Source organism: Danio rerio, chromosome 21 (assembly GCF_049306965.1).
Source record: "Danio rerio strain Tuebingen ecotype United States chromosome 21, GRCz12tu, whole genome shotgun sequence".
Classification (NCBI taxonomy): domain Eukaryota; kingdom Metazoa; phylum Chordata; class Actinopteri; order Cypriniformes; family Danionidae; genus Danio; species Danio rerio.
In genome coordinates, this window is record NC_133196.1 from 42,641,542 (window position 1) to 42,657,170 (window position 15,629).

Below are 15,629 nucleotides of genomic sequence, written 5' to 3' on the forward strand. Positions count from 1 at the left end.
CAAATTTGAAAGTGTACCTTTTAGGGTCTGTGTGGTCTAGCGTGCTGTAATTAATGTTGGTGGTTCCTGCACATGTCTGTAATCATAGGAAAAAAGAAAAATGTCTCCACCATAATCTATGCAAAAGTTATTGCATTCCAACTGATGAGAAGTGCTATAAAAGCCACAGGGACCGATCACTGTTTACATATTTCACTAGTCTTTTGTTTGATCAAACATAATTCACTGTGTTTGGACCACGTCAGACATAAAAAAGCATTACTTATGCACATCACCTCAAAAACAGAGGAGAAATGGCCCTGATGCAAACAGCATAAGGTAAGAGATGACAGCTGTCTGTGCTATCTGGGGCTGCTTAGTGATTATAAATGTATTGTTTTCACTTCTGCGCCAATGAAAACACTGTGATTCATTCGGAAACTGTTTAATATGTGAATATAATTCAGTAAAAATAATGCTATAACTGTATTAGCACCGGCAAGAGCTTTCATTTGAGCTATAACTTGTACAGTGTCAGTGGTGAAATTTGTTACACTATCATTGACCATGTTTTTTTGCTAACAGAGGCTGGTGAAAGAGCGCTGCCCAATTTAAGGCAGTAAACGATTGCCTCCATTATACGCATCTTTCAACAAATCAACAAGCATTGCATTTTACATGGATTATTTCTACTCTCTCTTGACATGTCAATATGGTCACACAGTAATGCGTATGTTGAACTTTTTGTCTCTCTAAAGAATGCAATGTCTTCCACCCTCTGGGGGAAAAGAAAATCTCCTCTGTAATGATCAAGAGCTTGCTATTATAGAAGTAGTTGTTGCAAATACTGCAATGAAACTGCATTAAATTCAAACTAGAATTATGGCGGACTATGAGATATTTGTCAATATTGATAGCATCAACCTCACAACTATTACGCGGACATTGTCCAAACACTGTGCTGATGAAGCAGCTCTACACTGTTCTTTTTAAGAGAAACAGTGAGAGGGTCAAGAAGCTACGACAGCAATATGTTTAGGTATAGTGTATATTCAATTCGATGTCCTATAAGCTTTGCACTTTGCAAGTAGGTAACCTACACAGTAATAGGATTCAGTACAGTTTGGTATACAGTAATGACATGGTTTACATAAACTTTGTTTCAGGGAGTTATGGAATTGGTGGCCAACCTGGCCCCTCATGAATTCATATACATAGATGAGGCAGGACATCAGCATGTCAGGTTATGGTATAATACAAAATGCATGCTTGCCTTTCTCAATGATCTCCACCAAGGCCACCCAAGACTGGTAAATCTCTTCCTTCCACCCTATTCACCTTTCTTCAACCCCATAGATGAGTACATTTTTGCATGGAGGTGGAAGATTTATGACCATCAGCCACATGGACAGATGTCCCTCCTTAAAGCCATCGATGATGTTTTGCAGGGACATCACAGTTGATGATTGATTGCCAAGGGAGGATCTGACATACCAGGCGCCAGGTGGTTTTATCCAAGGTGTAGTGCCTTAGATAACATCAAAACAGTGGATTGCATGTTTTGCATGCAAATACCTGTAAATCTGAAACATAAAAATCTCTTCAGTTTTTGTAATGTTAACAATAGCCAGTATTTTGAAACCAGTTGTACTTTTATTGAATGCATGTACCTTGTGAAGTGAAAACAAGTGTTATTCTTGACAGAATAATTTCCTTTTGAGTCAGATTTACAGTGTTTTGATAAAGTTAGTGTGTGCATAGAAAGATGTGCTCTGTATTGAAATGAATAGTCAGTATATATTTAATGAAACATAGTTTTGAAAAAAAAAAATTATACATTTTGCCAATTGTGTTTTGTATAGGTGTGAGTCTGTGTTAAGAAAAAGAGTTAAGAAAAGGTGTCTGAAGTATGGGTAATCGCTTGTTAGCTATTGAAAAAAAAGTAAAATAACAAAAATGGCCTAAACAAAATACCTAAATATATTTCAATAAATATATAAAACCATAACAGAATCTAATGATTTCCACTACAAATGCCATTAAAACCTTTACAAGCCATTACATCTTAACTATTAAAATCGGCATATTTTAAAGCCATCAAGTGTGTCCATAAGGATTCATTAGATTTTTTACATGCCACCAACCCAATAGACGGCAAATTTGACCTATTAAGACACCTACAGGACCAATACAGTTTCCATTGAAATTTCAATAATGAATATTGACCACATGACTAAACCATTACAAAACCTTTTATTTTTTTCTTTTGTATTTTTTACAGCAAAAAAAGCACCTTGCTATATAAAAGAACAATAAGAAAGTGACTTAACTGTGTAATAAAACCCCCAAATGGGCAATAATTTTCTTTTTCTTTCTGCCGTTTCTGTCATTACCGTAATTGCAGTAATACGCGCTCATCTCGCCTCAGGCTTTCCTTGTAACGTAATTTTCAAGCAGCGCAGCGACTTGCTGTTTTGACCGCAGTGAAGAGCTTCGACAAGCTTACAGCAATATTAACGTTTTCTACTTCGTTTGGCTTGGTAGCCTATTCTTATTGTGCTGTGGGCTAATCCTTGCACTTCTCCCACTAGTGTGTGCTTTTAAAGCATCTCCTGCACATTCTGCCAGTACTGCAGCAGCAGCTGATTCAAAGTGGACAGCTCGCAGAAAACACGCAGACTCCGGGGGGAAACATGCACTGGCATAGACTGAGGAAGTCATGACGCGTGTTTTTTCTTTAATGAAACCGAAGAAATGAGTTGCGGTTTCTCTGGAAGAGGGATGGGATGCAGGAAACTCCGTCGACACTCCTCCGCCCGGGACTGAATGTGTTGGTGGGATGGAGCGGTTCACGAGACCCCGAGTGAAGGACATTAGAGAGCACACTAGTACTGAAATGTGTTGCGTTTGGTTGGAAAACATGGACATATCCTGCTTGGGACGAGCTCTTCTGCCTATCTATGATTCTGTAGAGATTTTTGAGGCATATGGAGTACAAGTACAAAACTGTGAGAAGATGTCTGCATGTTTATTATGGCTTAATAATGCATTAGTTTAACAAATATTGAAATGCTTTGATCGTTAAATCAGTTTATTTTAACCTATGCATTTTTCTGATCTTCTATTAACTGTTTTATATACGTGCATTACTATATAGGACAAACTTTCATCCAGTCAGGCAGTTTATCTATGCATAAATCCTAATTGTATTCTGTCATGCAAACAGTCACATGTCTTTACTATCTACAGCTAAGAAATGCACAGGCCAAGTGCCAGACTTGGTAATTGGGTCTGTCAACTATCTGTCAGGCATGTCTTTAAATTTACGTATAAAGCAACATTTTCTAGCTCATTTTAAATCCAAATAAGCTCTAGTAGCTGATTTAGGGCGTACTTGAGTTTTGGGACTTTCAGATTACAGCTCTTTTACTCTTTGGCAATCAAACAGACAGCATGGGAAACATACTTTATTGTTGCCGTAAAGTGTCAGAATATATTACCACCAAGGGAGCTGCTGATCAGACTGAAGAGCACTCGGCGCTCTTATCCCAGGAAAACAGCGATGGAGAAAGTGTCTCTCCTTCAAGGACCTCAGCTGATCTGCTGGACTCCCCAGTTCTGGACCAAGATCACCTTTTGTTTCCTGACATTGTGCTCAGCAGCAACCTTCACATCAGAGGAGACTCAACTGAGGCTTTGGAGCTCTTATTGGCAACAAGCGGGCAAGAGGCCAGCAGAGAAGATGGATTTGATGAAAGCAATCTACGAAATGGAGAAGAAAGAAATAGCGGGCTGGTGGGGCCGCCAAGCACAAACATTACAGGCACAAATCAATCACGCTCCATAGAGGATGAATGGCCTCTTCTGTCATCCCTCTACCAAGCACCTGCTGCTCAAAACCGAATATGCACCCATGGATTAGAAGCAGACACTTGTAAACCTGTCTTTGCTCATGGGACAGACGTTTCTTCCGTGTTTGCTGCATCTTCACTAGATGTCTCAAAATGCGACATTGACATCAGTCAGAGAGAAGATGGCTCGACTCAAACAGAGCAGTACAATGAACTCAAAACCCCAAAGGAGCAATTACACGCCGAGAAGAAACAGGACAAAAAGCAACTAAACAAAAGTGGTCCAAACAGTGCAGCACAAGCACATCTAGATGCGATAAAGATGCAACCTGCTTATGGCATTCCAACTGAATGGCCTTTGCTTCAAAAGTCGCAAAGGGAAGCACAAACTTCGGAACTCACAGCACAACCTGATGAAAAACTAGACTTCAAAATAGATGCACAGGCTTCTGAGATACTAGAGATGCGAATTATTAAACACGAGCATGCTACTGAGAAGGAAACATCTCTTGTAGAGCAACCAGACATTGCTGACATGAGCTCTGGGCTGGAGAGGCAAGAGTTTGGGGAGATGAAGCAAAGCCCATCACAGATGGACCAGGGTTTTGTTTGGAATAAGGAAGTAGAACAGACGCAGTGGGATTTGGAAGTGCTAAAGCAGAGCTCAGGGTTATCACTGCAGCACTCTGAGCAGACAACCCTCGCTGTGACCCAGGTAGAAAGAAAAGAGGATCAGACTGAGCGCTTCACACTTTTTGTGGTTGATAAACTGTTCCTGGCCACTCCGAACTTCACAGGTGGGTATTCACAGCTGCACAATATATATTATACAGTATTTGAACTGGCGACGCAGTGGCGCAGTAGGTGGTGCTCACAGCAAGAAGGTCACTGGTTCGATATGTGCCGATATGGAAATTGTTGGCAATAATAATCGATAACTCTTTGGATCTCGATAACCAATGTACCGGGCATTTAATATATATATGAGCAATTCCAGCGTTATGGATGTGACATTTGCAGTAAAAACTCACATAGAAAGTTTATATAAACATTATATTATAAGTTTTGCTTATATTTTCCAGATCAACTGACCACAGAGGTAAGGGATCAGAAAAATATCAATCTGTAAACATGTTTTGTACTTTAAATGAGGAAAATAAACATGCGTTATGGATGTGACAAAAAAAAGTCTGCGAGTTTACAGTATACAACACACTTTGCTGAAATTCTGTGAATTAAACTGCACAACCCAAAAGAAATAATGATAATCAAAAGTTGGCTCTCTATAAAACAAAAAGGATGTTTTTATTTTATTTAATATCTTCACATTTATGAGGAAAAAGTGTCGTTATGGGTGTGACATCTCTCCGTTATGGATGTGACGGATGTGAAATTGCCATTTGTGTCATTCATTTTCTTGTCGGCTTAGTCCCTTTATTAATCCGGGGTTGCTACAGCGGAATGAACCGCCAACTTTTCCAACAAGCTTTTACGCAGCAGATGCCCTTCCAGCCGCAACCCATCTCTGGGAAACATCCACACACACACTACGGACAATTTAGCCTACCCAATTCACCTGTACCACATGTCTTTGGACTGTGGGGGAAACCAGAGCACCCAAAGGAAACCCACGCAAAGGCAGGGAGAACATGCAAACTCCACACAGAAACGCCAACTGAGTCGAGGTTCAAACTTGCAACCCAGCGACCTTCTTGCTGTGAGGCTACAGCACTACCTACTGCGCCACTGCCTCGCCTGCCATTTGTGTGACTTTTGTAAATCAAATAGAATAGTTTGATAACACTGACAGATGCATTTTTGATTATTTCTAAAGTACTGTAAAATACTTGCTTACACAAAAAACCCAGAAACGGTTTCCGTATTTTAGTGAAAACTTTGTTTTTTTTTCATGACAAGGTTGACATTTGCATGGAATTGCTCATATCTTGTTACAATTTCTACTAGGCATGGTCCTGTATAAGATTCTGACGGTATGATAACTTTGGATAAAAATATCACGGTTTCACTGTATTGTGTTTTATTGCTTTAAAAGATATTTGTTTTAAATGTCTAAAAAACGAAAATGTGTTTCCCTTTGGAACACTATATATTTTATTTTGATGAAGTTTTAAAGTATCTTGGAGCAGTAAACATGTCAGGCTAAATCAAATCACTCATTGACTTCTGCTATCTTCATAGTTTTAAAAACAAAGATTTCTTTACAAATTGAAATAGCATCTTTGGATATATTTTCTGCTGGAGATACTGTTGTCCTAAAAAAAACTTTTCTCATACCTTAGGAACAGGATTGCAGACAATATTGTCGGTTTTAAAACCTTGACTTATTCAAACTGCGATATACCTTGAAAACAGTTAATGTTCCATGCCTGGTTTCTACTGAGCTTGATAGGCATACAGGAAGACAGCTCACGTTATTTAACTGCAGAAAACAAAACGTCTAGATATTTTTCCAGTAAAATCAGAGGTCCTCGTTCATGTCATGTGAAGGCACCAATCAAAACGCTCATGGCAATCAGCAAACATTTAAAGTGTATCCACCAGTGGAAAAATTATTTTACATAGCAATCCCTATTTTGTTTTTTTGTTTTTTCCTAAAGTAAATTAGTAAAGTGGTATGAGATGAGCCACACTTAAAAGTAAGTTCACTCAAAAGTTTAAAAGTAAGTTACATGCTAGTAATTTACTTTGCTTTATTATATTTATAATGAAGTGATATGCATTTGAGTGTGCTATGAGTGCCTGGGGGCACAGGTCAAGAAAGTTTATTTTCCTTAGAGAGACATTTAATTTCGTACAAATGATAAATGGCAAATATTGGCCGATATATTTTCCTTGGTGTTACATTAATATTACTATTAAAAATGACCACTTAACCACTGATAAATCCTGATTTTAATACTGAGAGTTGGGAATCACTTTATTTTCATGGTCCCTTGAACACATTTTGTTAACTATAAGTTACATTGCAACTACATGCTAACTGATTCTCATTCGACTATTAGACTGTCAGGTTAGGGTTAGTTGGTGTAACTGTAACAGTATCAGCAGATATTAAGCAGACAGTCTACTTAATACACAAGTATATTTTGTGCTGAAACTAATAGATGTCTTTAAGTATATAAAATCTAATAATCATTTAAGAATAGCCCAAAATAGACTAGTCATCATCTACACAGGAAAGAACGACAACACTTGTGTATCTGTCTTATCAGTTTGATTTCACTGACATTTCATTTTTAATTACACTATTTAGATTTTCACCAAAAGCTCAAATTTAGGGCCTACTCACACTATGAGTACCGTGCCCAGGCCAGTTTCCCGGATCGTTTGAGAAGTGTGAGTGCGCTGAATCGGGCTCAAGCACGGTTCACTTGGCCGGCCCTGGCCCGGTTGGAAGAGGTGGGCCTCAGCGCGGTTCACTCTCGCTTTCAGTTTCGGGCTTTGGCGCGTTTTGCACTCACACTACAAACGTACCGCGCCAAAGCCCGAAACTGAAAGCGAGACGTGACCTTTAAGGGACTGTTTCATATGGATTTATTAAACATTCTTACTGTTCAGTGAACGCAAACTGCCCTAGCTTATTAAATACGCAAATCCCTCACTGCATGACAGCTGCGCGCCTTCAGCAGACCTCCTCATTCCTGCAGCATGAGAGCTTTATGATTGTTTATGAGCGCCGAAAGTGGCGGATCTGTTCAGCGAAATATCTGACTGCGCGTCACTGCATCCCTAAGGACTGTTTGGCAAAATATTTGACTGCATGTCACTGCATAACAAATGACTGAAACGATATAACTAGAGAAATCTCCACTGTTCTGCTATGTGAGAGCGCTTCTCACTGAACAGCACAGCAGCGATGACGTAAGCATGTCCAGGCCCTATTGTGGTGTGAGTGCGGGCCGTCGGGGGAAACGGGAGGGGGGACAAGCGTGCTTTGGCCCGGTTTGAGGCAACTGTACCTAGTGTGAGTACGGCCTAGTTGGCTTGTTGCTGCAATGTAGCTTAAAGCCAATCCACACCTCATAGACAAATGCCAACAAACAAGCAGGCTGTTGTATTTGCAAGGTTTTGAAAAAAAAAAATATTGAAATGTTCACACTGCCCCAACAATTGCCACTCACAAAAGTTAAATAATTCATAAGAAATATTCTCATGGCTAAACAGACATATATGTGAAGCCTATCTGGCTCCTCATCAGATTTAAGTCTGAGTTTGTTGTCATTTATTGGAAAATGATTTCACACTGCTCAGACGTCACACAATCCAACAAACAGATCTTCATTTGGGGGAGTTGGCCTTCATCGTCAACAAAATGTGCAAAAAGTACCATCAAAAATAAGTGATAACAATATTTCCTTTCCTATCATCTAATGCTTACATACAATTAATCTTCATTAACACTAATAAATGTAAACATTGCTAATTCTGTTGTGATTAATATCATTTTCGAATTGAAAATACAAGCCTCCAGCCCTGACACCATGACCAGTGGCAACGTACTAGATGGCCCAGCAGAAGGGACAGCAGAGCAGGTTTCTGCTGTTCCAGACATCGACCCTTGTGAGGATGCAGGATTCACAGTCAAGATCCAGGCTCCTGGAACAGAACCAAGAGACTTCCAGGTAAAACCCAGGCTTGTCACTCAGAAAAGCTTTCCACTCTTGAGCTACTGTTAGTTAACTCTTGGAAGCAGAGTAGTAATTAACACTTCTAACCAATTTTGCTCCATATAGTTTTACACTCATATGCTTCCATATCTGTGTCTGTATGTCTATATTGTGTTCAAGGTGTCACCTTTAGCTACGGTGCAGGAAATTAAGCAAGTATTGATGGACCAAGAGGAGACCAGTCGGCGCACATGCTTTTCCCTGCAGCTGAATGGAGTCACTCTCGACAACTTTACCCATCTTAGATCCATACCAGATCTTCAGGAGGGCTCCGTTCTGAGTGTTGTTGAGGGTAAGACACTAAAACCTACCCAACCTCAAATCTGAGGGATTTATTTTATTGCCCCAGGAGTTCATAGTTTTGTTAGTCTACCCCAAAATGATAATTTTCTCCTAATTTACTGTTACTGAAGTGGTTCTTAAGCCTGGTTTATACTTCTGCGTCAAGTGACCGGCGTGACCCAGGGCGCATGCAACGCACGTAGCTGTGCATTTATACTTCTGCGCGCTGTCTCTGTTGGTCTGCATTAACACATCCCAAACGCTAGTTGGCAGTGAGGTGTAAATGTTTCTCTGTGTCGAGTTTCTTCTCTGCTGTTTTGCTTTTCCTGAACACTTCCTGGATGTACAAGTGGCTCAAACTCGCTCATTTTGAGGCAGAAACCAGCGGACGTGCAACAACTTTAACTATGAGGTAAACACAAAACAAAACTTTCCATCAGGAGCTCCTTCACGGGACTCCACACTTGTAAACAATCGCTCCATTGGGCTCGCGTCCAGCTCACGCCATTCGCGCGGCTCTCAGTCCCGCCCAGACTCGTCAGCGCTACCAAGCTGACCAATCACAGAGCTTGCGCTACGCGTCGTTGTGACGTGTAGTTACAATTTTTGAGAGGTGCACGTCAGCGACGCCAACGCAGTTTGACGTTTGACGCAGAAGTATAAATGTTATAAATGCCTTTAAATGTTCACAACACAAAACAAATTATTCTGAAGAATGTTTGAAGAATCCATAGTAAAACAAAAATAATAAGGAAGTCAATAGCTGCTTTGTGAAATAGTTGGTTAATGGAAACTCAGTAGTTTTGCAATAATTTTTAATTGACATTAGACCATTTTGGAAACATTTTGGTCAAATCTGTGATTAAAACCATCCTACTGAAAAATGAATTTGCATGATTGAATTAAAAACTCTCCTTCGATTCATTGAGCATCAGAAAGCTTAAAGGGGTGGTCCTGTAACGAAGGGTCTGACACAGAGGGATCCATTTGCAGTATATTTATTAAACAGAGTTTAATAACAATAAGCACACAGATGTTAAGCGTGTGCGAACTCACATCAAACACAGTTGTAGTTAGTCGAAGGGCTGGCGGCAGGCAAACAGAAGGTGAGTATTCAGGCATGGGTCAAAGGCAGTGTGCTGCTTATATGTGTGAGCGATTGGGAAATGTGCTGCAGGTGTATGTGCCAATCAGTCAGTGGGAATGACGTAATGTCAAAAGTCCGGTGATGATGACCTCTGCTGGCCAGTGAGGGGAATGACTGGGACAGGTCCACTACGATGTCATATTTTAAACTTTAGTTGATCTGCAATGTAGCTGTGTGAACATAAACAACATCGTAATACGCTCAAAGGTCAATGCAAAGGGAGACATTGGCTTTTACAGAGTTAGCTTAGCAAAACCTACAGCTTTAGCTTCAAATTGATATATATCAGTCAAACCGCTGTAAACACCCTCAATCTTCACCAGCGCTGCAGTGTCTCTCTGTGCGGCCGCTTTCCCTACATTATACATCTCAAATAACAAACTTGCAAAAGATATGGCACATGCTATAAAATAACACATGCTTATCTTGAATATATGTTTAAGACACTTGTCAGATTTTATCTTAGAGAGCAAGCGTGAGGTTCCTTTTCGTTTTCTGTCTGATTAAGGCACAATCTGATAACGTCTAACAGCTACTGTTTACACAGAGCAAAAGCGCGTGCCTGTAGGGGCGTGATGTGGAGCCGATCCACGAATCACTGCACATTATGTTAGCTGACCAAGCAGAGCCTTTTGAGAGCGGGCTTTTGGAGCAACTTTCGTTTTCATGTTAGCTGAGAAGCTTTTTATAGTCAAAGATATACGGTATGAAAAAATAAAGTGATTTTCTACAAATGAAGCATGGGCACACATTGCTTTGCATCTTATAAATACAACCAAGCCTTAAAAACTATCTGTGGACCACCCCTTTAGTTACTATAAATGCATATACAGCTGTTAAAAATAACTGTGTTAGTCTTAAACAGTCTTAAAATGTCCTATACTTAGAAACTATATTTATAACTAATTTTATAACAGTCTTTTGTTCATAAATTTAGTTTTTAAAGAGTCTTTTTTTAAATGATGTTGAAAAATATTTATGAATACAACTAGGGTCTGCTTGTTTTGACACATTATTCAAAATTTGTGGCTAAGAAATAGCTAATTAGAATTATTTTTTTGATGGGGCAAGTACATTTTTATTTTGCTAGGCCATTAAAATAATCCTTAGCATTTAGCTCTAAATAAGTCTGAAATGTCATTCTTCACTGTCTTAAAAAAGTCTTTAAAAAGTTGACTCTGTGAAACCTCCAGAAAACCTGTTTTCATTGCTGTTCACTCTGTATCTTCAGTAAATCCTGCCAGCAAGTTTTTTACCAGTAGCTTTTGCTGATGCAAGCTTTTAGTATATCTGATATAAATCACAAGAAGACTTTACGCTATATATCAGTAATAAACAGACTGAGCCATAAACTGACTGACTAACTGATTTCTGTTTTCTCTCTCCTTTGAAAACGACCAAGAGCCGTACAGCGTTCGAGAAGTGCGTATGCATTTGAGCCACATCAGAGAGCTTTTGAAGAGCCTGGACCTCACAGATGGCTATAACGGGGTGGAGGGCAGCTCACCGTCCTTTCTCAGCTGCGTCACAGATGAAATTATGGAGGGTAAGATACGAAACTCACAGAAGTTTGGTTAAAATAAAATATACAGTAGATTGGGAGAAGTAAATGGAGCAAGATAATTGTTTTAAATCATACATTTGTTAAAACTTTCTATTTTGGCGCCCAACCCATTTTATTAGCCAAATACAAGTCATTTGTTGTATTTTCCTTTTATGTGAAGAAATTATAAGTAAAGATCTTTGGAAGATTTAGGAAATTCTAGAGATGTAACAATATTGTAAATACCGTCATATCGCAATAGTAATTTTTTTCAATATTATCGTAGGCGCATGACTCAATAAAACTATATTTCTGAGAAAAGTTTGCTTAGGCGAATGAAGCGAACGGAAGGTAGAGGGAACTACAATTCCCTTCAGCCTAGGTGTGGCCATCATCCTTTGCGGTCTGTTGTCACTACAGCTCCAGTAATGCAGAAATGGAGTGTGTTGCTAGTAGCGGGGAAGAAAAAGAGCTGGAAATGATCGAACCTAAAGCGGGTTTTAAGTCGGACGTGTGGAAGCATTTCGGTTTCTTTCTAAAAAGATATGAAAAAGGAGAAAAGGTGACAGACAAAGAAAAAAACAGTATGCAGACACTGCCAGATTGTGGTTAAATAAAAGTCGGGGAATACGACTAAAAACAGTCATGGGGACTGCAGAAAACAGCACACTTGTTAGATTGATGCAGACATTGACTTGTACCGTAAAGAGACCTCTATCTCACTCATGGCTTGTCCTCTCAAGTGGTGGAAAGACAATGCACAACGTTACCCACTGCTGTCAACCTTGGCTATTTCAGATCTCTCTGTCCCAGAAACCTCAGTCCCAAATGAGAGGGGTTTTTTTTCTGTTGCAGGGGACATTGTAAATGCCCAAAGGTCATAGCTTTTACCAGATTATAGTTATATGATCATTTTCCTTAAAAAACCCATCTCTATCTAAGTGGGTGAGTGATTAAATGTTAAATGTAATGAGTTTTCAACAATACTAAATTGAAACTTTGTTTTATATGGTTTAATAGTTTTTTGTTATTAAAATAAAAAAAATTAAGTTCCTGTTTCGAAACTTACAGATAGATGGCTAATTTGTATGTCATTGATATGTTCAGTGCTAAGGTAAATAAACACTTTTGGCACTTTTTTCGAGTCTTTTCATTAGTTTTGTTTTTCCTGTAAATTATTCAATACATACTGAACCGTGCCAGTCATACCGAGGTATTATCGTACCGTGAAATTCTGATACCGTTACATCCCTAGGAAACTGTAAATATATCAAAACCTTTTTATTGGTAATAAGTATTTGCAAAGAACTTGGACAATATTTTGATTTATTTTTTTTTTGACCTCAGATTCTACATTCATATAATTGTATATTAGCCAAATATTGTCCTTTCCTAACAAACCATACATCTATGGAAAGCTTACTTATTTAACTATCAGATGATGTGTAAAACCCAATTTCCAAACATTTACAGTTATGATGGTTTTGATGTTTGATGTCAAAATCTATGACGAAAACACATCCATATTGTAAATCTCTACAGTGAAGATCAAAATTAGATTTCAAGCCATAATTTCTGAATATTTTTACTTAAGTTTACCCTGAATGCCTGCGTGTGACTTCCTCTGTTTGAAACAAAGCACAGGAGCATCCGAGAAATACATCAGCAGCGCAAATGTGTCCTACACTGACATTGAGAAGCATACCTACTGAGACTAAGAAGAATAAAGTCAGTATAGTTTGTTTTATGTGAGCACAAAAGTATTTTTGTAGCTTAATAATATTCATTCATTCATTTTCTTTTCGGCTTAGTCTCTTTATTAATCTGGGGTGGCCACAGCAGAATTAGCCGCCAACTTATCCAGCATTTGTTTTATGCAGCGGATGCCCTTCCAGCTGCAACCCATCACTGGAAAACCTAGACACACTCATTCGCACACCTACACTATGGACATTTTAGCCTACCCAATTTACCTGTACTGCATGTCTTTGGACTGTGAGGAGAAACCAGAGCACCCGGAGGAAACCCACGCAAACGCAGGGAGAACATGCAAACTTTACAAAGAAACGCCAGCTGACCCCAATAATATCCAGCTGCAGGCCCGCAGAACCACACACATTTTAGGCACACACAATCTAGGACACAATATCTAGGCCAACCATATATGGTAACGACGGATGTTAATGTTATTAACGTCTTTTTGAACATTGTCATCGATATATTTTGATATATATGATTAATAAATATTGTACACAATAAACAATAGTGTTCACTTTACTTTTTCACAAATATTGCGATCGAGACGGCTGAATGGGGAGCATTGTTTACGATCGCCATTCAGTATAATAGACAGTACAGTTTTTAATCAGTCATTATAGCTGATCAGTCATTATTATCTGACAATAATATGGCAGATACTCGTTTGCTGGCCTTGCTGAACGATCTACTTTGGACAGGTTTAATTTATATAATGGATTAATTTATGATGAAGTAAATCATATTAAGTTAATAAAGGCAATAATACATTATATGTAATAAAATCTTTTTACATGTAACAAATGTATAACACTATATTCATATCTTACTCAAGCGATTTAATAGTGTTTATTTGCTTAACTTTCTAATAATCTTTTAATTAATGATTTCCCACATTTAATACTATAGTAATTTATAGTAAGCAATAAATTGTTTTTAAACCAAAATTTAGCAATAGGAACAAATTAATTATTAATAAAAAAAAGTAAATATATATATTTACTTTTACGTGTGTACGTGTGTGGTTCTGCGGGCCTGCAGCTGGATATATCTGGCTGACCCAGCCGAGGCTCGAACTAGCGACCTTCTTGCTGTGAGGCGACAACACTACCTACTGCGCCACTGCGTCACCAAGCTTGATTATATTCCAATTGAATCACTGAAGCAATATGGTCTGTTTTGATGATGTTTTTGGTATTTTTCTGGAGGAGTCAGGACCATTGCTGTCTATAGAGTGCGAGAGAGCTTTCAGATTTCATCTAAAATAACTTAATATGTGTTCCAAAGGTGAATGAAGGTCCCAAAAATTTGGAAGACACGAATGTAAGTAATTAATAACGTAACTTTAATTTTTGGGTGATTCCCAGAGAGCAGCAAACCTAAGCGAAGAGGTGACGGGATGAAGCAGATCAACTGCTGTCCTCCAGATCACCTTCTGCCAGGCTGTAAGGAATGTCTGCTGGTGCCCCTTCAACCTCACTCCACTTTTGGCAAGGTAAGAAATAGAGGAACTGTGACAGAAACATGTCAGACTGCTATCATTTATGATTGTATGTACGGTTATGTAACGAAGGGTCTGACAGAGGGATCCATTTGCAGTATATTTATTAAACAGAGTTTAATAACAAACAGCACATAGATGTTAAGCGTGTGAACTCACATTAAACACAGTTGTAGTTAGTCGAAGGGCTGGCGGCTGGCAAACACAGGGTGAGTAATCAGGCATGGGCAGGCCCGGCGCTACGGGGGGGCAAAGGAGGGCATTGCCCCCTCAGAAAGAGTTTGTGCCACCCCCCCCCCCCCCCAGTTTTTAGAAAGGATTGTTCACTCCAACTGAAAATTCTTTCTGTCATTAATTATTAACACCCCCATCGTTCCAACCTTAAGAACACACCTTTAAATATTTTCAAATATATGACATAGCAATTGAATTATGAAAATGGTGAGATTAAAGCTAGTCCTATAGTCCAGAGATCCGGTCCCCGCGTCAGGTCAGGTGCGCCCGTAAATAGCCTTTAAAACGCACACACGGCAATGGAGGCGCACTCAACTCACAAGGGAGAAAAGTGGGTGACATGATAGGAGCAGCTTAATTCATTACATGTTTTGGTTAACTAATTATTTAAACACAACTCTCTTGAGCTCTAAAAGGAAAAAACACATAAGAAAATTGCTGTTAAATTAATTTTAACAGAGATGCAACTGCCAGTCATTTATTAGTAATTCGGGAAGATGTAGCCTAATAAAAATGTTTTAATAAAAACAAATAGTTTACTGCACAGTAGGCTACACTATAAATAATATTTTAATTTATTTATTAATATTATTATTAATATTATTACAATTAAGCTAAAATTGACAAAACGCAGAACCCTTTGAATGTT

General features: G+C 38.8%; 1 protein-coding gene across 8 annotated transcripts in view; it reads left to right on the plus strand.

The window, feature by feature from the left end:
• Positions 1-2,416: 2,416 nt before the first annotated feature.
• Positions 2,417-15,629, plus strand: part of cluhb (clustered mitochondria (cluA/CLU1) homolog b) — a 60,286-nt gene continuing 47,073 nt past the window's right edge. For all 8 annotated transcript variants that reach the window (XR_012396855.1, XR_012396856.1, XR_012396857.1 and 5 more), the window contains exons 1-5: positions 2,417-4,627; positions 8,316-8,473; positions 8,639-8,810; positions 11,350-11,493; positions 14,613-14,740. Coding sequence is in view for 5 of the 8 variants with exons in the window: in XM_001920794.8 (XP_001920829.4) it covers positions 3,433-4,627; positions 8,316-8,473; positions 8,639-8,810; positions 11,350-11,493; positions 14,613-14,740 (1,797 nt within the window). In the remaining 3 variants the exon portion in view is untranslated. The remainder of the gene's footprint in view (positions 4,628-8,315; positions 8,474-8,638; positions 8,811-11,349; positions 11,494-14,612; positions 14,741-15,629) is intronic.